The 23354-nt window shown below is 34.1% G+C and overlaps 1 protein-coding gene across 6 annotated transcripts in view; it reads right to left on the bottom strand.

The window, feature by feature from the left end:
* Window positions 1-23354, bottom strand: part of LOC108969675 (polyhomeotic-proximal chromatin protein-like) — a 54057-nt gene that overhangs the window by 7108 nt on the left and 23595 nt on the right. For 3 of the 6 annotated variants that reach the window (XR_001993416.1, XM_018934550.1, XM_018934545.1), the window contains exons 2-9: window positions 14326-14905; window positions 13916-14254; window positions 12938-13086; window positions 12701-12868; window positions 12284-12582; window positions 11686-12201; window positions 8984-9652; window positions 3166-5683 (exon numbers count right to left, since the gene is read on the bottom strand). Coding sequence is in view for 5 of the 6 variants with exons in the window: in XM_018934550.1 (XP_018790095.1) it covers window positions 3166-5683; window positions 8984-9652; window positions 11686-12201; window positions 12284-12582; window positions 12701-12868; window positions 12938-13086; window positions 13916-14254; window positions 14326-14763 (5096 nt within the window). In the remaining variant the exon portion in view is untranslated. Of the gene's footprint in view, window positions 1-1249; window positions 1331-3165; window positions 5684-8983; window positions 9653-11685; window positions 12202-12283; window positions 12583-12700; window positions 12869-12937; window positions 13087-13915; window positions 14255-14325; window positions 14906-19697; window positions 20082-23354 lie in introns of those variants that run through there. The other 3 variants (XM_018934546.1, XM_018934549.1, XM_018934548.1) reach the window with 3 other exon arrangements.

Here is a 23354-nt window from a genome sequence, read left to right as displayed (position 1 = left end):
TACATACATAATATAAATATATACATACAGTATATAAAATAAATTTTGAAAATTTGATGAATGCATAAATATGTTAATACAAGCATACATATATACCTGCAAGGAAAACAAAAATGCGTTCTGCGTAGGTGAGTGTGTAAAACATAACAATGTGCATTAATTAATATGAATTGTTGGATTTAACAAAGCAAAAAAAGGTAACTTAGAAGTAAAAATGTTTTAATGAACACAAAAAGTCAAAAATGTAAAGAGGATGTAGTAATAAAAAATTAACCGAAACAAAAATAAAAATGTTATATTATCGGATGATTGTATAAAAGCGAAAAGGTTTGAAAAATACAACAAATATCCATACAACCATAGGTAGAAATCTGCAATTATGCTTAAAACAAAAGCGTACAACTAAGTTCCTTTGTTGAAAACTTTGCTGATACGAAACAACCTATAAAACAATTTTAAAATTGAAATTTATCTATTTAGAAGAATTTAGTTTCCATATCAACCACATAAAATCCAATTTGAAATTTTCGAAATTTCGGATTTGTAAAACCATACTCCTGATACAACTAAAGCATTTCACAAACTCACACCAGGCAAACAATTTTAAAAATTTCACACAAAACCAATTTGAAATCGGTATTAAAAATGCCAGTTTAGCATATTTTTAAGAGATAATTATAACTTCAAAATCAACCCAAGATATACACCAACATCAGCTTAGAAACTCAAATGTCAATACCTATTCCATAGCCATTCGATTCAACACTATATTTATTTTTTTGGTTTCGTTGACCAAATCAATGTGGAAAACGATACCACAAAAAATAAAAAAACGAGAAAACAACTAAAAGTATAAATAACAACAAAAAAAAAGAACATAATATATTTTTTTAAGAAAACACATACCTCTGGTACAAATTTTATTGAACTGTAGTAGCAGTAGTATGCAGCTAATGTTGATATAATAACAAAAATTTCATCTAAATAAACACGAAAGTCGGTTTCTTTCGCGTTTTGACGAACTGCTACTTTTGCTGGCGCGTTAGCAAAACGAGGAGTTTTTTATTTTTGTGTTTTATTTTTATTGTGTGTTTGTATTTATTTCGAGTGCTTACTATATATCTAGTAATTATTATTTTGCATTTCAGCAAAAATTATGATTTTTGGCTTTACACTTTTAACAATCTTTTTTCTCCCATATTAATATTATTTTTTGTTTTATTTAAGTTATAAATCTTTATTTGTTTCGTTTTTTTTTTTGGTAATTCCTCCTTAGCGGCATGCTTTTATTCATTAAAGCGCTAACAGAACCGCCTCGCTGATATCATAGCTGTACATTTGTTTTGTTATATTCATACAGTTGTGCATTTGTACATGTGTATGTGGGTTGTATATATGTATGTRTGTGTGCGCGTGGATTGTACACAGGACATGTTTGTTGTTGATTGAGCGTTCGTAGTTGTGAATGGGTTGTGTTGAAATTGAATGTTTACGCGTTGTTACATATTTTTGTATATAAAAAAAATTAAATGAAAATAAGAAAAAGAGAAGAAGAAAACAAAACAAAAATTTAATTAAATTAATGTTTTCAATTAAATCATTAATTGTATTTATAATAATGAATTAAAAGGACAAAAATGTACCCAACAATTATAATTTAATATAAAAAAACCTAAATGCAAATGTAGTGCTTTTCAACTCTCCTGCTAAAACAAAATTAAAGCAAATAAGTATAATAATTAATATAAGTGCCCTCAACCACTTTATTGTTATACTTATAAAATGCAGTCACAAAATAAGTCAAAACAAAGAAATAAATAAGGAATGTAAGATGAGAATTTAATTAGACTTCCAAGATATAAAACTACATTCAAAAAAAAACATATTTGATTAAAAAAAATGTAAATACAAATATTATTTTTGATGGAAGTATAAAGAAACTCGAACATCAAATGAAAAAGTGATATTTTAGATTATTTACTAGTTAATTTTGAAATAAAACCTTTTTCAGGCACATTTTWGTATCCGACAGGACTTTAAGAACGTTTTTTATATTTTAAAATATCTATTTTTGAAATTTTTATAAATTTTTAAAAGAGTATCAGACACCTTTTTGTTACATATGACTTTGAAAATATAGTATATTGCAGTGAAATATAATTATTTCAAATAGTGTTTCAACACTAAAAATCGCTATTCGGCAATGAAGAGAAATCTACTTGAAAATATGAATTGTATTAAAATTTGGAGTGAAACAAACTTTGAATGACAGTAGTATTTCAATCATTAACGCCATTAATTGGGATAAGCTATTCTAAGCATAACATTGTAGAGATTCAAAAACCTCTAAAAGTATAAATGATTTTTGTTTATATTGGAAAAAMATTGTACAAAATAATATTAAAAATAATAATAATTTTAAGTTGTCTACTTCTTACATATCGTTTAAAAATGCGTTGACACATCTATTACTTTTATAAAGAGTGTATAGTTTGTAGTGAGTAAGAGTGTATTAAGAGTGTGTGAGCAATAGAAGAAGTTAGCAGCAACAATACAACGCAACAACAGTGTACATATGTATGTCCACGCCGCATACGTTTAGCAGCATCTTACGATAATATTTTGTAAATACTAAAAGATTTGCTTAAAATTTAAATACATTACGTTACAAATTATACCAAAAAATAATTACAATTCTTTTACTACCAAAAAATATAATTAACATGAAAATTAAACTAAGTTAACAAAAAGCAATTATTATTACAAATAAATACGTATACAATTCAAAGCACTTTTCATACTTTCATTTTCTATATTTGTACTTATTACTTTGTTAGCGTTACAGTAAAAAAAATAATACTGGAAGATCTGTTAACAAGTTCTACAATTTTATTACAATATACAATTGAAATATTTAGTTAGTCTCTTTTTCATGTTAGCGTTCGCACACACGCCGGCGATTGTTCGGGCAGGCAGTCAGGCAATCGCAGCGCTGTAATCAATAACAACAATCTAAAAGTTATATTAAAATCGGTTTAAACATACGCCAATCAGTACTACTTCAACTTATTTTTCCACAAAATTTCGCAAATTTTACTTTTACAAATACGAAAATAAGAGATTATATAAATTGAGAGCAAATGATATAGAAACAATTTGTGTTACCTAATCTCTTTGGTTTCGAGCAGCGACTGTCCGTTGCCATCATTCACCGAGCTGATCATCGATGACGGCGAGAAGGGCAGGTGATACATGGAGCTCGCGTCCAACGCGTACGCATCAGTTGCGCTTTTAATCAACAAATCGTTCTTGAGCTCCATGAAATGATGCTGCTGCTGTATGTGATGCTGCTGCTGGCCGCCGCCGCCAGCCGTCAACTGGTGCTGCTGCTGCTGCTGCTGTGTATGACTAGTTGTGGCGCCGGCAACTTGCTGATGCAGCGCGTCCGCGGTGGCGCCATGATGTCCCGCATGTGTTGTGAATGTGTAATGTGGCGTCGTGCTGGTCATTGAAGTGTATGGACAAAGTTCCGCCAAATCGCTCGGTTCCAACTTGGTTGTCGTCGCTGTGGCGGTGGGGTAGCTTTGCAAACCGTCGGGCGTGAGTATCTGATAGCTTTGCACAGTGCCGATGACATGGTGTTGTTGTTGTTGATGTTGTTGCTCTGGCGGCGCCGGCGTTGCAGCAGTCGACGACAAATACGCAACATTTTCTAGCTCATAGTGCTGTTGTTGTTGTTGCTGCTGCTGCTGTGTCACAACATTGCTTGTGTGCTGTTGCTGATGCTGTGTGGTTGTTTTCAGCTGCTGTTGCTGTTGCTGCTGAGCCTGCGCGGCAGGCGATGTCGTTGTGATGATAGTCTCTTGTGGCGAACCGGTTGGTAACGCCTGCAGCTGTATATGCTGTTGCGGCGCCGGCTGATAGGCATTTGGCGGCGTCGTTTGGTGCGTTGGCTGCAGCAACTGTTGCGGCGGTTGTGCATGACGCGCCGGCTGTGTGGTGTAGATTGTTTGCGTACCGTCTAGCGTGGTGGTTGCGTTGAGCGCTTGCAATGATTGCAGCGGCACCAAATTGCCAGCTTGATCTTGTATCATAATACTTTGGCCATGCAGCTGTTGCTGTAACAGCGCTTGCTGCAAATCAATCTGATTGGAATAAATGAGAGTGGTGCCAGCGGCGCCAGCAGCAGTGGCGGCTGTTGCTGACGGCTGCAGCACCTGCGTTGCTTGCGCAGACAATGCAATATGCTGTGGTGGTGGGGCATGCGACTGTTGCTGCTGCTGTTGTTGTTGTTGTGCAACGCGTTGTTGCTGGAGAAGCGCAGACGTTGCGCCGGGATTGGCCAGCGCTAGCTGAGCGCCACCAGGCAGAATCATGCCACTCAAATCGATGGGCGGCAATGCCTGTTGTTGTTGTACCTGCACTTGTGCGTTTGCCTGCTGTTGCAGTTGTACATTGATAGTGGTCGTTTGCGCCTGTGTTCCATTTACGCCGGCTGCTTGCTGCTGCACGACATCTAAAACGCTATCGATTTGCGCAAGGCGTTTACGCTTCGCTTCAACGGCATTCTCTTCACTGCCGCTGTTGACAGTCGCCGTCGCGGTGTTGGCTATGGTGGCGCGTGGTTTCCGCGCACGTGATGATCGTGCGCTGGTGGCACGTGGACGCTTACCTGTATTGGTGTCTGGCGATTGTTTCACCGGTGTGGCCGCTGTTGTAAGAGTGCCATCGGGTACTTGCATGTCGCCATGTTTATCTTTTTTATGCATTTTCATTTTGTCGGGACGTGAAAACTCTTTATTGCAAATGGGGCAGGCGAATATCTTGCGATTGTCGCCTTCGTGGAATAGGTAGGCGTGACGTTGGAAACTGTATTTGTTTTTGAATGTTTTGAAAACGTCATTTTTGGCACACACCAGGCAATAGGAGACGCCGTCAATGATATGTTCGTAACGCTGGATGTCCAGACCGCGCACCGACATCTTCTCCAAGTACTCGCCCTGTTCGTCGGGAGAAATCAAACGTGTTTTTCGCTTGCGCTTTTGTTTTTGCGGTGGTATCGCTGGTACGCCGTTGGCGGGCACTATTATCGTGTCGGTTATAGTTTGATTCATTTCTTGGTCTTGTTTTATAGTTTTATAAGTAAATTGTGGTTGCTGTTGTTGCTGCTGATGTTGTTGTTGTTGGTTTTGTTGCTGTTGTTGTTCCATTGACGATCCATCATTGTGCATGCCATTTGAGTTATCCTCCTCTTGTTTTATCACCTGATATCCTTGATACTCGGTATCGCCACCCTCAAATTTAATGATCGTGGTGGCGCCCCCACCCCCATTCACTTCAGTGACCTCACCATTGTAGTTTTCAAAAACGATTGTCGTCGGCGTTTGTCCATCTTCACCTGTAGTGGTGATGTAATGATACTGAGGGTGCGACTGCGTCTGCAGCGTTGTCCCATCGCCATTGACAATAATGTGATTCGTTTCGTCGTTAATTTCAGTTTTGATTGCGTGGAGCGGTGTGGCAGTGGTGGTTGTGGTGGTATAGGTCGATGTGGCGGCAGCAGCGGAATTGTGTTGTTGTTGGAGATGATGTTGCTGGTGGTGGTTATTATTGGCTTCGGCGACAGCAGCGGCGGTCGAGGTGAGCAGTATAGGGGACGAACTAATAGTGGTGACCACATTGTCTTAATTTTTAAAAATTGGTTTCAAATGTGTATAAATGTAAATAATCTTTTTCGTTTTCAGTTTTTGGGATTTTTGTTGTTTGTTTAAACAAAAAAAATACAAAATAACAATTACAGAAAAACTAAAATGTAAAAGAATCAACGCGTTCATAATTTCAACTAGCGTATAAATAATTTACAAAGAAAATATTGAAGAGGAATAATTTTCAGAAAATTATAAAAGAAAAATACAAAAATTACGATAGCAGTAGATAATTTCATAGCAACGTGCAATTTTTTGTGTTTGAAATAGAAAATGCATTTAGAGACCGGACTCAAAAGATTTTCTAATTTTTCTCCGTTTTAGTTCGATAGTTTGTTGTTTGGACCGCATTTTGAGACTTATCTAAATGTGCTTTTAGTAAAAATTCTTCTGAGGTTTAATTGGCTTTGGATTTTRCAAACTCACTCCCAAATTTCTATTTACAAGTTCACTATTACCCTAACTCCATTTAAATATTTAATAATTTTTTATATTTKATTATTATTAGAAAATGTAAKTTTTTAATATAAATATTGCTAAAAATGACCAGAATTSAAAAAAATTTAATTTATATGCTATTTGGCTCCAACTATTTATTTTATTTTTTAATTTAAAGATTTAATTTAAAAAAGTTTGTTTAAAAATAGTCAGCTATCGATTATTTCGATACTTTTGGCGCAACCGTAGTCAGTTCTTAAATGAGTTCATAAATTTAAAAAGTAATTTGGTGTAAGTATGTGTACTTTATTTGAATCCAACTACTCGATGGTTTTTGAGATTTCTGTATTTAGCTTTATTTGATATTACTTCATAACTTTCGTCTCTTTTCATTTCGTATRACCAAAATGAATATATATAAATCGCTTGTGTTGCATAGAAATTTTAACAGAATAATTGGAGTATAAAAAATAAGAAATAATTAAATTGGAGCGATAACGTTTGGCAATTTCACAACTATTTAAATATTAATAAAAACTAGAGTTTTACAAAAGTTACTTAAAAATAAAAAACTAATACATATATAAAAGAACTAAAAAAAAATATTTATTATTTTATGAAATTTGTTTCTAAATATATGTAATTAATAACAAAATCATTATTAAAACTAATTAAAAATAATAATGTATATAATGTCCATTTTTGTATTTCTGTTGTAATTTGTTGCTGCTCATTATGAAATTGTTAAATACATTTCTATTTTTATGACCGAAAAACGTTCTTGAAGTCATTGATTGATATTCGGTTTATAACCAAGCCTAAAAGTAGGTGAAGCAGTAATTGGCTTAAACTCCTTTTAGGGGTATTGTTTTGCAAATTATATGAAAAAATGCAAGGAAATTTTCTTTCCTTCTATAAACGGTTTTCAGAATGAGGCAAAAGTTGGTATTTTTGAAATGTGCGCTAAATTTTAATTCAAAATGGAATCTCGTAAAAAATAGTTGGACCATGTATTTATTGCTGCTTAATTAAAAATAACTGTGCGAAAAAGATCTGAGTAAAATTAGATTCAATTTAAGTTTTGAATGAAAAGGTATATCAGTATGACAGTGTTGCTGTGGTAAACAATATATGTTTTGGCAAATATTTCCATTTAGGGAACTTACGAATTTCTGGCAATGAACAGCTGTTGGACTAAAGCTGTATTTGTATATATTTTCGTATATTTTGATATTGAAGAAATAAAATGAAATGAAATATATAAACATATTGGAAAGGAGAAAAAAAAATTACAATAAATATTTTAGCATTTCAAGAATTTCATTATATGGGAATAAAGAAGTGAAATTAAAACAGAATTAGTACTTAACATGTTTAAGATGTTACTATATTTTGAGTACTAAATATCTTAACATTGAAAAGTTGCTTTAAAAATGGCGGAACAAAATTTTTTATTTGGTTTTTGTAACTAAAACCGAGATAGAATTTCGAATGTTTAAATTTAGTTGTAAATAAACAAATGAAGCCTAGATTTAATTATGAAAAATATGGTTCGAAACTTTGCTTATTAGTTAGCACAGTGTGAAATTAGTAACATTGAAAAAAAAAAATCATAACTTAAATGAACTTCGCAGCGAGGTATTACGGTAATGGGTTAGATAATTGCAGCATGACTTTAATAATGGTRAATGGAAAAGAATTGAAATGGACTTTAAAAAGAAAAAATAGTAATTAAACATTAATGAAAAGGTTAAATGAAAAATATATAAATTGAAATAAAAAATTATATATAAAAAAATTGCAAAAAACTATTTATTTAAAAATTTAAAACAGTTGGTTTCACGTTAAATACTTTAATAATTTTTTTTAATAATATTTGAATTATTGCTTTCTATAATTATTAATATTATTTATTTATTTTAATACATGTATGTATTTATTTTTAATTTTTTGAGCTATGTGGAGTTATTTAAAATTTTATTTTTCTTTATGAAATATATTAATTTCTGATCAAACTGAAAGGTGAATTTTTAATTTATACTTCGCGGGTTTTTCGAATCGGTACAATTTTTTGTGTACGTTGGTAGTACTGTTAGTGACATCTATGCTAAATTTCACGTCAAAATATTTATTAGTATTTGAGATACTCGTCGTTTTGTGAGGCTCTAAAAGTGAATTCGATAAAGCAACATCTCATAGTACATTGGTTATTCGTGATCCAGCTACCGCATTTGCCTGATTTACCTTCGTGTAACTTCTGGCTATTCAGCAAGTTCACATAACCACTCCAAGGACACCATTTGACTCAATTGAGGATATAAAAGCTGAATCGAAGAAGGCTCTGATGGCCATCACGACGGAAGGTTTTACCAAGTGCTATGATGACTGGAAAATTCATTGGCATAAGTGTATTGCAGCGGGAGGGAATTACTTTGAAGGAGATGAAATGGACAAAATTCACCTTTCAATTTGATCACAGTAGTATTAAATTTCTTTTTATGAATACCAAAAAAGTCTCATATAAAATTGTATATGCCATATATAGTTATACATTTAACGCATTTTCTAAAAAAAAAAAACCAACTGATTTTGGGAAATATTGCTATAATAACGTCAGAATTACAGCGACTTGATTAATCAAAGGAAATGCCAAACGTAAATGAAATAAGAAAAAGTGTTATTCAAAGCCAGCTTACTACAGACAATAACAACTTCACATTTACAAATAAAACCAAATAAAACGAATGTTAGTTGCAAATCAAAACCATTCTACRTACAGCTACATACTAAGTAGGCAAATTATTATGGCCACGGGCACTTTGCGSGGCAGAGACACCTACCTTGCGCTGCGGCGGCCGACGTTACAGCAATTGTATTGCCGTTRATGCTTTGTGCAGTCAATTGTTGTTGTTGTTGCTGCTGTTCGTGCTGTTGCTGTTGTTGTTGCTGCTGTTGCTGATATGTAGCTGCATCGCAAACAATTTCRCTTTGCAACTGATAAACAGTGCCGTCCGTGCTATTAGCACCCGACGCCGACGATGTGGCGGGTATTGTAATGTATTGTGTTTGCTGTTGTTGTTGCTGCGCACTTTGCTGTGCAACGATGCCATTCAATGTGCTTGCTGCCGGCAACATTGTTGTATAAACAATTGTTTGCTGTTGTTGCTCCTGCTCAAGCTGCTGTTGCTGTTGTTGTTGTTGCTGACTAGATGTTGTTGCTGTTGTTATGGCGTTAGTGGTATTAGCAACAGCAGTGGAGCCGGTCGAAGCGTTCGATGTTGTTGGCATTATGAGCAGTTGGGCGCGTTGTAAATTCACTTGTTGACCGATTTTCGGTATTTTACCCTCGAATTTACGTGTTTGTTGCATGAACTGCAACACACTCGGCACAGAGGGGAGATCGTTGTTGTGATTGCTTAGCTGATCGCTCAACTTACGCACCACACGTATTACGGGAGTGTGCGCGGTTGTGGTAGTTGAATTTGTTGTGACTGCTAAACTGCCGTTACCTACAAGAAGTGTTGAAAAACATGCAATGAATTATGACAATCAAAAGTTATAGTCAAGAAGACTCACATTTTCAAGCGGAAATTTTACTTTGTACAATTTTTACAATTTCGCTTTTTTTTTGTTTTATTTTGGGTTTGGTTGTAAAATTTTGTACATGAATTGTGGTTTTGATTCTTTTTATTTTTTATTTTTTTTTTTTTTTTTTTTTTTTTTTTTTTTTTTTTTTTTTTGTTTTTTTTTTTTTAGCTTTTATTTATTTTTTTTTTTTTGTTTCGTAAGATGTATGAACATGTAAAATTTATTTCGCTGTTGTTAATTTAACTTTTTTCATTTCATTTGTTAGATACACGCTCACAAACGGGGCAAGTGAAGCAATCAATTGCTGGCGATAGTTGGTGCGGAAGGGGAAAGGAAATAGAAAGGAGAAAAAGTAGTAGTATAACGGAAAATGAAGGAGTGAGTAAACTTGTATGGCTACCGCCAATTAAGAGTACAATGACAGATTATCTTATAAACTTTCTAGAAAGACAAGCCACAACTTTCAAATTTAAAAGATGAATATGCCCACAATTCAAACCGCTAAATTAAGAAGAGTGAAGAAAACAATCCCGGCGTAATCTTAATAAATTGTGTATCACTAGAAACCTCAAAATCTCAATATTGTGCAATTCTCACACCAAATTTTCAACGAACCTGTAACCAACAACAAACAAGCCAAACACAAAATGTCCACCTGGAAACGCTAAAGAAATACACAAATAATTTCGCCAAACGCTATTTTCGAAAACAATTTCTACCAATTAAAATTTTGTCGAATTGTTCGATGGGCCACATAAATAAAAGAAAAGACCAAACAACACGGTTTTCGCTTACACTAAAAAGTATATTTCTCCGTTGAGCATTTCAGAACAAAAATCAGAAAATTTCACAACATCATCATCTTCATCATCATTCACCATCAAATGAGTTCCAYAATATATGCAAATGAGCGCAGCATACAAAGCGCGACCACATTTTGCAGGGCAAATACAAAACATACAGTACATACTAAACATCGCTTAAATTTAAGGGAATACAACGGCGGCCAGAAAAGAATACACACAAATACAAAATTTCCAACAAAAAAAAAAAAACAAGAATATAAAACTAAAACCAATAGATAGGCAGTAACGGTACGTTTGAGTGGAGTTGACTTCGTTAAAATCTGTTCTCAAAAGAAAAACAAGTCGCAGAAGTAATAAACGGAGAAGAAAAAAAATACAATTTGGTAGTTAAAATTTATAAAGAAAAAAATATAAACAACATAGTAACCAAAAAGAGTTTAATACAGGAATATGTAAAAGTTTTCACTTCAAATTTGTTATTTTCTTATTCGTCTACGTTTTCAATTTCAACGTGAAGATACTTTGGAACTAGCGTCGTTTTACAGTTAACCTAATAAAATGGCATTTGCATTATTTTAAACATATTTATGCATATATGGATATAAYTTGCGTATATATTTACAACCTAGAAGGTAAAACAAAACCCTACATAAAATGAGAAATCAATTGTCTAAAGTTAATAAAATCACACATACAGATGTATAAAATATAAATGATGAGTTAAAAGCATACATATACAAAGGTATTTAAATGAAATAAATATTAAAATTAAATGAATGAGGAAATTCGCTATATATATATATAATATATATTTGCGCAAGAACGATCTAAAATGAAAAGAATTAATTTCTGTTCTGATTTTTTTGTTTTTGCTGTACGCATATGTGTTTTGTTAGCAGGTATGCATGTATGTTTGTATGAAGTATGTTAAAGTTTAATATAAAAGACACTAAATATAAGAGTATATGAAATAGCATAAGAGTAAATAGAATAGTGTGTTAACACAATGTGATGCTATAAAATAAGTAGTTAGAAACAAAAGAATGATTTGTGATTTTAATGGGTTAAAGGATTTTTTCATTTGCGATTGTAGCCATTTGCGGGTGAGATAAATAGTGAATGCTCCTTTATTTCGCTAATTGCCTCACCTCCCGCCAAATCGGCAGCAGCAGCTACGGCTGACACGGTCACGGCTACAGCTGGTGTCTCAACSTTGGGCGCTGGTGTGCTCGCAACACCGCCACTGCTGTTGCTATTGCTATTGCCATTTTCATCACTGCATTGTCCGCTTAGCGCTTGCGAAACGGCTGCTGCGGTTTTCAGAACGTTTGCCACAGCCTCGATTTGTGTCGCTTTTGTGAGCACTGTCGTGGCGGCGGTAGCATTTGGTGTTGTCGCTGCATTGTCTTTCTTTCGGCGATTTGGCGTCTTGCGTGGCGTTTTGCCAGGCGTCGTACATGGCTGACGACGTGCACGTGACGATGAGGATGTTGAMGATGCCGGCGATATGGAGCGATCGTCTTTATTGCTATTGCGCGGACTACGACCTTTACTGCTATTKCGTGAATTCGTACGCCGTTTGCTGGTGAACCAATCATCATCATAATCGGAATGATGTTTGCGCTTATGACGACGCTTACGAAACTCCTCCTCCTCATCTTCATCTGAAAGTATAGAGAACAAATTACAATTTTTATATAAAAAATAATATGCTGAKGCAGCGTGCTTGATAGAATTGCCGCCCACCTGTGCCATCATCGATGTAGTCTAATAATTCCTTTTTGGTCTTCAAATTAGCTGGRCTTAGTGGAATCAGTAACTCAGGTTCACCGTCACCGATTATGGCCGGCTCTTCGTCCTCAGCGTCGAGTGTGAGTACGCTCTCTTTCAGTACAGCCTTAACCTCATCGGGTATGTTGGGATTTAGTTGTATCTCCTCTAAATTCAAGTCAGGATTGCGCTCTTTGAATGACTTCTTTTTTGTAGGGTTACATTGTTTCTTCATTCTTTGTATTACGTGCATTGGTATATTGTCAGCCCCATGACTAAGGGCCGCGAATGGCAGTGTTTGTTTTTAAAAAAGAAAACAGAATATTAGTACACGCTTACAAGGCGTATAAGAGAAATGAATTTGSCGGACTTGTGTTAGTGTGGCCCACTTACTTCTTATTGCATGTCACATCCAAATGTGATGGTAGTGGTGCTGCGGCTACAGCACTGGGCGGATCCTCCGGATGTCTGCCCACATCATTGCCCTCCAGCCACGCCTGATAGCGGTCGGGCTGAAAGCGTTTCACGAATGTGTCCATGGAGATCTTAACCATATCGTTGCTATATGGGAAATTGTTTTCATAATTAAGGTGCTTTTATGTGTATATGTAAATTAGTGCAATAGCGTACCTGCAGGTACATTGAACGGCACGTTTTCCATATTCAATCCACCGTTCCATAGCAAAATTTGTAGACTCGGCGCAATTGAAACCATGATTGAAGCCGGCRTGGTAGCCGAAAGGAAATGTTATCATTATTTCACCAGCCTCTTGTGTTATCTGTGAGGAAGTTTGCGTATATAGAAAGCGTTTGCTTTAACAGTTTGGGCAGAGTACTTTCGATTTGGTAGAAAATAGCATAACTGGCAAACTTATTTGAGTATTTGGAAAATCASATAACAATTTTTGTCTTAAAAGTTGAACATAAAATAGTCTAAAGCAATTTTACTATTTTAGCATACATGAACAATTTCGAAGTTCGAAATTTTTTCGAAATTTTAATTTTTAAAAACTTGTTTAGGTTCCTCTATATTTTTTATGCTTTGTTGCTAGCATTAAGCATTTTTATAATATTTCAAATTTCAACTATTAAGATTCTCAGATAATCTAACATTCGCAGATGCTTATAATCATAAATGAAAATGTAATTGCTTTAGTATTACAAAACAATATATGTATATATCTTTGTTGTATCGATATTTTTTATGTTAACCATTTGTATCAAAAACATTTTCCAGTAAAATGTTTTCGAAAATCATTAAAGTTTTTATATTATATTTTGAACTATTTGAACTATTAATGCTTTACTTCATATTTATTTATAGTAGTAAATATATGTATTATATACCTATGCATATACATATGATTTTCACATGTTCGAAAATTTTTGAAGATTCTCAATTTTCATCTACACAAACATATCAAATTAAAATATTTTCGTTTCCATTTTGACACATTATTCGCACCAAATACTTGTTAGTTAATTTGAGCACAATTGATTTTTGAAAATTTTCTAGAGTGAATTTTCAATCAAAATTTATTAATAATTCTCGCGCCAGTTACACCAGTGTCACCTATACGAAAAACAAACTCCCTTCACACTACTTACTTTGCTCACTGGCACATCGTGTTGCTTAAGCACTTGCGGACTGATCAGTGTCATTTTATGCCGCAAATATGCGTTGCAATTTTGATAGCTTGCCGGAAAATATTGATTCGCGACCTTCTCCAATTTGCGCCCATGTTCGGGTGGAACGACATACCACGTCTTCGGTGCGCCAAAGTGTAAATAGTTTATCGAATAGAGATCCATATCTTCGGTGTGCCAGGCAAAAGTGGTCTTCCACATRCCAAAATACAAATATGCCGTATTCACACCATCAATTTGAATGCCGTAATCCTCGTTAACAAAGTCCARTATTGTGCCCAGACGATTTATATTCCAACTCTTTGTGGAGTAAGTGAAAAAAATAGTTCAAACAATTTATATTCATTTTGTTTTTGTGCTCAGATACTTACATCCTGATCCACATCTGTAATACTACCGCTAACATCCGCTCCATATATCGGCGCTACATAGGTAATATTCTTCCAATATTTACGCTCGAGATCTTCAAAGTCAAAATGTTTGGGCGTTTGATACCGCTCTGTGGACGCCAATTCACTGAATTGCTTCACGGTGAGTGGTTTCTTCTGTATGTTGATTTGTTGATAGAGACCCTGTTTGCCGGTCACCACCTGACAAATCGGCGCCGGTATGGTTATGTTGAGTGCATCCAGGTCATCGTAGCCACTGCGTCGTGGCACCCACTCGGGTGGTGGCACTACTTTGGCCAAACCGGCTTTGTGTGCGCCTTGTGATTCCATGTAGGCGATGTATTTGGGAAAATTCTTGAATTCTTCCCAAGTCGGTCGAAAGACCATAATCCGCGGTACATCTACGCTGGATGAMGACATTTTTTGTGTGTTGTGCTTCTTTATTTAAGTGCAATGCTTGTCACACATGCACTTACACACACACACACGCGTTCGCTAAATGTATTTAACCGTTATAGCAACGTTTATTTTATTTGCTTTTCGATTACGATTTTATTAATGGCTGCAAGAGAATAATATAATGGTAAGAGCAAAACGGTATAGAGAAAAACAATTTTCAAAACCTCTTTCAACATTAAACCGTTTGTTCGTATTTCGAGCGCGCTCAAGACCAACAAATTTGTAGAATTCAATTTCCATGCAAATGAGTTAGACATACATACATAGTTGTAAATGAAGCCATTTAAGCGCTTTTGCAAGCATTYAGTGTGAGTGCACACACACACACTCACACAAGTGCGCGCGCGCGCACACACGCGCTCAGACGGCAACTTCGAACGCACACAATGCACTATATAGCAATGGTAATAACAATACCCACGCCATAATAATCAAAATATGAGAATTTTACAAAAAATAACAACAACAACAAACAAACACAACGTATTCGCTACACAGGCTGCGCGATGTTCGAAAATGGAAAAACCTCACCAAGTGTATGACTTATTCGTGTCTGTAGGTATAAAAGCAGCTAAGTAGAACTAGAGCAAAAACAACAGCAGTAAGTACCAGGATTACATGCACACACACACATACAAAGCTACAAAAAGGAAACGCTTCAACACATACACAAATAGTAACAYGGATATGCTCGCGCACAGAAATTAACAAATATGCGCCTCTGTGCTTCTAATAGCATAGTACAACAACAATTCAACAACAATGCTGGCAGCTGCAACACAAGCGTGTAACCGTGCAGTTCCAATCTGTTTGAAAACACCGGTGCTGATACTTGCTCATATTTTCGTTGCTATTGTTGTTGTTAGTGTAATTGCATGCGCACTAGTACGCGGCAGTCGGCTTGTTGTGCCACTCAAGGCACATACACACACATATGTATGCAAGTACATGGATTCTATAAAACAGGCTGTTTGGCCGGTCGCCTTGCCTGCGCTCTTCCTTCTTCGGCTACCTTCGCCCAGAAGTCCAATGACAGACATTATTTCGCGTCCCGCAAACAACTGGTGCGGCAAACAAATCCATCAGCTGGCATGAAGCTATAGCCAACTCCGCTGAACGGTAATTAATGTGCCAAGAAGTGCAGGMAAAAATTTAGTGTATTGAATTTTTTTTGGTTAAATACAAAGAATGTGCAATTAGGTATGCACGCATACTCTGCTTGAAATTTGTAGATTTTTCCTTCCTCTTGTAAATTATCGGTGTTGGCATTTTTTCTTTTTTGTTCACCCAAAACTACGAAATTTCGGTTAAAATATTGGTAACTGAGTGTAGAATGTTTTTATTTTTTTTTTTTTATAAACTAGTGTGTGAGATAACGTAAACCTTGCAATTTGAAAACAATTTCGTTTAAATGCTCAATATACCGATATTGTAGCCAAGAATTTGTAAAATATTGGCAGTTTTTAATTTTATGTAAATTTCAGATAGTTTGCATATATTCGAATTTTTTCGAACTTAAAAAATACGAGTCTCTGAATAAAATTTTCACTTTTCTGATAAAATATTACATAAAGTGATCATATATGAACTTCCATATACTTTCAGAGTTAAAAAATATTTCAGAAACTCAAAATAATCGCATGGTCTAACACTTTCGAAGTTCAAAACATACAGTAGGTAGAAAAAGTAAGTTATCAAAGTGAAATATAAATTAGCGAAGCGAATAAAATTTAAAAGTTTATATTTTTCAAACGAAATATCTTTTTTTTATTGAGACCATATTTCAAAGTATCTAATTAAAGTAATTTTAAAACAAAAGAGAAGTTCATTGCTTTTATAAAAGGAAAACATACACACACACAGTTAATTGCATGTAGAAAAAATAAGTTATCAAATTGTTTTATATCCACAATGTCCATAATTACGTCTTGCTAGTTGACCCAATCATTATTTTATGTAGTTAACAAGCTCCAAACAATCATTTTGAGGTAAATTATTCCAAATATTATAGATGCAGTTCTTCAAATCAACCAAGTTTTAGGGTTTCTCCTCAGTCATWCGGATCTTAAGGATTGCCCAAGTTTTTTCGCTTGGTGACAAGTCAGGTCTTTGAGGAGGCCATTTCAATACACTCACATTTTCATTTTGTAGATGTTCTGTGATGATTTTTGCAGCATGAATGGACGCGTTGTCCTGTCGAAGAAGGATATCCGGCCCAATTAGTCGATGACCCTCGGGGATGGCGTGCWGCTTGAAAATATTTAAATAAACTGCAGCAATAAATTTTCCTTCCAGGGTTACAATAGTACCAGGGCCATTCGCAGATAAGCATTCCCAAACCATTAAGCCCTTTTCCACCGATTTAACTGTGGGTTAGTTCGGATGAGCACCAAACGTTAACCATACAGTGGGAATAACGGAGACAAATTATTGATTCATCAGTCCACAGCACTTKTGTCAAAAATTTTAAGATTTTAATATGTCCTCAATATAACGCTGCGTGTGACCATTTTTATGCAAATTAATTATGGTTGAACGTTCCTCATTCGTTAGTACTTTAAAATTCACCATTTTTAGATTTTTTAAAATTTACGGTAAAAAAACCGCCTAAATATTTCAAAAAACTAAATTAAAAAGACACGAAAACTTTAGTTACCAATTCAATTTCAAAATTTATAAAATAAACTATTYTTGCATGTTTAATGCTTTTTTGTAATTTATTTTCAAATTTTAATATGGAGACACTGATTACTGCACTTGATAACTTACTTTTATACGCTTTGTCACTGAGCAGTTCTATAGAAATCCACGAAAATTTCTTACCAGATAAGCGGTTGCCACTAAAGTCATCAATAACGGTACTTTGATAACAAACCTTTTCGAGCATATACCATTCAATTAAGCGAAAAAGTATATAGCGTTTTGATAACTTATTTTTTCTACCTACTGTAAGTATGTAATTTAATTTGCATATTTTTAAACTATTTTAGACTTCGAAACACTTTTAATGTCTATATTTTAACTAAAGGTTACGATTTTGTTGATACAGTTGAGTATATTTTGAAAGATTGWATTTAATCAAATTCGAGTTCGCATATGTTCGAAAATTCATAGAATAGGAATTTATTTAGCTTTAAAATTTGCATGCTTAGAAAGATGAATTATCGAGTTCAAAATTTTTTCGAAGTTTATAAACATTTTAATTTCAATTTTCTAGATTTACTAAAGGAATATGAATTTCATATTTTAAATCTTGAGGCCTCAATTTCTTTTCGACTATGAATAAGTGACATACCTTCTTCTGGGCAATTGTTGTTAAGCAATGAATTAAACCCAGAATAAGTAATTTAGACCTATCCATTCCATATCCATTTAAAAAAAGTCAATTGCGAAAAAAAATAAAATTCGAAAATTTTCGAAGTTAAAAAAATTAAGGTTTTAATAACCTGGAATTGTTAAAGAATTGTAGATATAATATTTTCAATTTACTAGACTTATTATATTATCAATTATGAATATATGACCCATTAGCATCTTGTTGGGCAATGTTTTAAGCCCTGATGTGTTTGACCAATTAAAGTGCAACGTCGATCGAATTTTATGATTTAGACTATATTAAGTTGGTTGATTACTTTTGAATTAACCATTTTATCATCATTTATAAGAGGAAAACACTTTTAAAGAAAAATATATATTAAACCAGACTACATTTTCAACACGCTCGAAGCAGCCTTTAAAGCACAATCACATAAAATTTGCATRTTTCCCTTTGCATTAAAATCTGATCAAAGTTATGTCAAGAGACGAGAGCGACGCGTTAATATGTTTATCTATGCAAATGTGCATATACAYATGTATCTTTTTTGATGAGATATACGACAAATAAATGCGTACACACGCACACACACGCAGAGACAAGTAAGAACATACACGAGGATGCGACAGACGGGCGACCGAAATATATACAAATATGTGCACGTTCAATAAAACTGTACCACCACCCAACCAGATTGGCAATATCACTAATAACAACAACAACGAAAACAGCAACGAAGAACAAGCATGAAAAACAGAGCGAAACCGAAAAGGATACAGCAGCATAAATGTCATATAATCATATCATATTTCTATACGTATAAACATACACACATACATACACTGTATGTGTAGTATAATAAGTATTACAACAAACACACAATATTTCGTTGTAGAGCTACTACATGGCAAATGCGATAGTGAGCAGCAGCAACGACTGGCGTTTGTTTCGAAGCTGAATTGACAACGWAGGACATGTTAAAAGGATATGCGAAAGTACATAAATGAGAAAATCACGAAAGAGCGTAATATGAGTTGTGAGGATAAATAAAACGAGCGAAAATGACGGAAGCGGAGAGATTTTGTGATACATATTAGCGCACTATTGAGTGCTAAAATATATTTATGTACATACACACATATGCGTATGTGAATGTGTATGAGAAATCGGTGAATCAGGCGCGTACACAAAAGAGGGGGCAGTAGRGATCGCTGTGGGTTGAGGGTCATTTATTTTTGATGAAATGCAAACTTAATTGCGCGTGTTTGCGCATTTTCCATTACTATTTTTAACTATTTCGCATTTTTTGAGTTCTATGTTGGCGTTGTAAAGTAATAAAGTAAAGTGAGAAAGTTTTAGTAAAAATTTAATATTTCAGCAAACATCTTTTATGTTTGTATATATTTTGAATTGCAATTCACTTATTAAACGTTTGCTGAGCGTGTATCTGATTAGGCAGCAATATTTCTTTTTTTTTTTTAATAATTTCACTATCATAGCTTTTTTACTTAAAAAATATACATATACTATATTTTAGTTGAAAATAAATATTGAAAAATCAAAACAGTAAGGAACTCACTTTTATGTCATATTCAAAAACTTTGCTTTGCTCCTTAGTGATAGCGCGTTTTGAATCCTTTTTGCTGTTGTTGTACAACTTCGCTATACCCCAAAACGGCGGCTTGTGTTAATATGTGGTTATTGTTGTTTTTGGTATAAGTTTCTAGTTGGCTGCTTGCAGCGACTTCAGCAACGGTTTTCTAGCTGATTATTGCACATTTTTATTTAAGCGTGATATGTGCCAACGAATTGAAGAGAATTCTGTACACTCTGGTCACTGTAGTTTGAGCAGCCAAATACTTGGCCAGKAAAATATATTTGCATGCAGTTTTCACTTTTCTTTCATATTTTTCGCTTGGTTTTTAGAGTATTGCACAGAGAGCACAATTTTTTCGATAATTTTCTATTTGTAAAAAGATTTTCAGATTTTGAAAATATTTGCTGACATTTTTTGTTTCTCATTGAGTTAAGTAACAGAAAAGCTTTTTTCAATACGCAAAAAGTCGTGTTAAGTCAACGCGCACACACACTATAAAAACACATATATATGTATGTATATTAATATATACATATAAGTAAAAAATTTATGCGCACTTAAAACAACAAATCTTTGGTTTGACTATATTCATATTTTTTCTCGCACAACGGTGTTTCACTTATTGGAAATTATTTTGCAATTTTAATTTCAAATTTTAGCCCATAAACTTTCTCAATGGTTTTATTTTTTATGCAGTTTAAATATTGAATGCTTATATTTCTTTTGTTCCAAAACGCCCGCAGCCTAAAAGCCCACTACGCGTACTAGCTTGTAAGGCTCTGGCGTGTCTGAGATCAGCGAGTAAACTAAAAMGAGTTGGGGTTGCTGAAGCGGCCGAAACCCAGCCGAGTGCGTGAACGGCGCAAGAACGAAACACAGGATCAAAACGGCGACTACACACAAACTTAGCAGACAGGAGGCGGCGCAATGTAAACAACAACAATACACTCCATATATAAACATATAGATACACGCATACAAGCGCAGTACGACTCACAGATACTTCGTGAGTAGCGTGTAAAGTGAGAACGAAACGAAGCTGAGATGCGCATGCGCTCGGCTCTGCACTCAAGGGAATTCGCGAAACTCGAAAACGAGTGAAATGGAAGTCTGCGAAGGCAAAACGAGCACAGATGGAAGCATTGTCCTTATGGCAAAGAGTAGAACAAATTTTGAGCGGATAAACACTGCAGCGACACACATACATACATGAGAATGTATTAGTTGAAGTATATGTAAATACATATACATATATATATATATGTATGTACGAAATAATGGTAAAAAGGATATGAGGAGAATGTATGCGCAAATTGTGTGTGTCAGCAATCAAATAGAAACGCCGACAAGCGTAGGCTAGAGCAATGTTGTTGAGAATGTAACAAATGTGTGATAAATAAGTAAGCAAAAGAGAAGGCAAACAAATAACGAGTCCCTCCGGACAAAGCGTCGCACTTGGCTGGTTTGAAGCGCAAACAAAATTCAATTAAAAAAAAGAATAAAAATAAATAATAAATAGAGAAGCTTAAAGGCAGCGTAAATGGCAAACATGATTTTTTTTATTTAATTTAATGAAAAAGGATTTGACAAACAAAGAGCGCTTAGAGCTGCAAAGCTAACAAAGTTAATGAATGAAATGTTAAAAATATACAAATAAACAAACAAACTAATTGCCAATGACAAATTAGTATCCGGCTGCAAATTTGATTTCAAACAACTAATTCAACTACAATGGAAAAATAAAAAAAAATTTAAGTAAAGAAAATAAAATTTATTTTAAAAAATTATAATATCTACCCGTTTTCATAACTATCACATTTTTTTACTAATTTTTTATATAAAGTATAAATTCTTTCAAACTAAGCTTTYGTAAATAAATAAATAAAAATTTCTTTCGCCAATTTTTCTCTGCGCCGTGTTAAAGAGCTTTTATTTCACTATGCAGAAATATCCGACATGTAAAATTACACGTTCTTAGCAACTGAGAAAAACTGTGCCGTTGATGATGCAGTTATTTTTTTCTTTTCTTTCAAATTTCACAGCTACTGGCATAATTAGGGTTACCATATACTTAATAGTTTTGCAAAAAATCAGGTGTACCATATTACCCACACTTACTCTAATAATAAAAAAAATAATAATTAAATTTTGTACAAAAATTTTAATTAAATTATAAAAAAAATAATCACACAACATAGAAAAAAAAGACAAAGCTATAAGAGGTACACGCAGTGTGATACTTTGAAAACATTTTCATATAGTTTTTCAATAGTTTATACCTTTAAAAATAACATACTAAAATTTCAAATCTATATCTCAAATATATTTTGTATAACAGTCATTTAAATAGTAAACTCTCAGTTCAATCAACTGTAACAGTTATCTTTAAATCCTTTTTTCGTAACAGCATTTTTCGACTTTGCAGCAGTGATAACTAGATCATAGATGTCATATTACTCAAAAAATATTTAAAAATTCTACAACCGATACTTAATTTTTTTTATTTCCCAAAAATAGACGTTTCCTAGGTTGTCACACTAGGTGTGGCCTTAACTATAACTCCTTTCAAGAACTTGATTCCGACCATTCACTTTGTATGGTAAACAAAAAATGTGCAAAATTTCAGAACGATAGCTCAAAAACTGAAGGTCTAGTTCGAGTATAGCACATAGCTAAATCGAATCGAAAGAAGAAAAAACGTTAACTTCGGCTGCACCGAAGCTAATATTATAATTTCTTAACAGGTKCATTTCTTTTAGTAACTACGTGTTCAGTTTGTATTGAAGTTCTATGCTATAGTAATCCAATCTGAACAATTTTTTCCGATATAACATTATTTCTATGAACAATAACTCATACCAAATTTCGTGAATATATGTACATATATCGTCAAATAAGGAAGTTTCCCTTGAAGCATTTCATTCCAATCAGTCAGTTTGTATGGCAATTATATGCCATAGTTAACCGATCTGAACAATTTCTTCGGAGATTACATTGTTGCCTTAGAAAATAATCTATACCCAATTTCGTGAATATATCTTGTCAAATACAAAAGTTTTCCATACAAGAACTTCATTCCGATCGTTCAGTTTATATGGCAGCTATATGTTATAGTGGTGCGATATCGGCAATTCCGACAAATGAGCAGCTTCTTGAAGACAAAATGACGTTTGCAAAATTTCAAAACCATATCTAAAAACTGAGGAACTAGTTCGGATATATACAGACAGAAGAGCAGACAGACATGGCTAAATCGACATCACCTCAACATACATACATTTATATGTACATATGTGACCTGGTCGACGGAAAGGGGGTTTAGGTGTCAAAAAATCAATTTTCACTTTTTAGTTGATTCGGATGGAAGATGAGATATTTTTTTTAACAGCTGTTTCCCAGAAAACTAGTTTTCGCACGTTAGCTCCCGTTTCGTAGACCAGGTCACATATATACTTTAGATGATCTCCGACGCTTCCTTCTGCGTGTTAAAAATTTCGTGGCAATCTTAAAATACCCTGTTTAGGGTATAAAAATATATCCTAGCAAAACATTAAAATGAATGACGAATTCGTATTTAATCAGTAAAATTCGTTTGTGGACTACATACATACATCAACATTCAATTAGATGAAAAGAAAG

This window comes from Bactrocera latifrons, unplaced genomic scaffold, assembly GCF_001853355.1.
Source record: "Bactrocera latifrons isolate USDA-ARS-PBARC rearing strain unplaced genomic scaffold, ASM185335v1 scaffold_260, whole genome shotgun sequence".
NCBI classification, from domain to species: Eukaryota; Metazoa; Arthropoda; class Insecta; order Diptera; family Tephritidae; genus Bactrocera; species Bactrocera latifrons.
The sequence above is the reverse complement of the archived record's forward strand: the minus strand, read 5'-3'. Positions and strand labels throughout refer to the sequence as shown.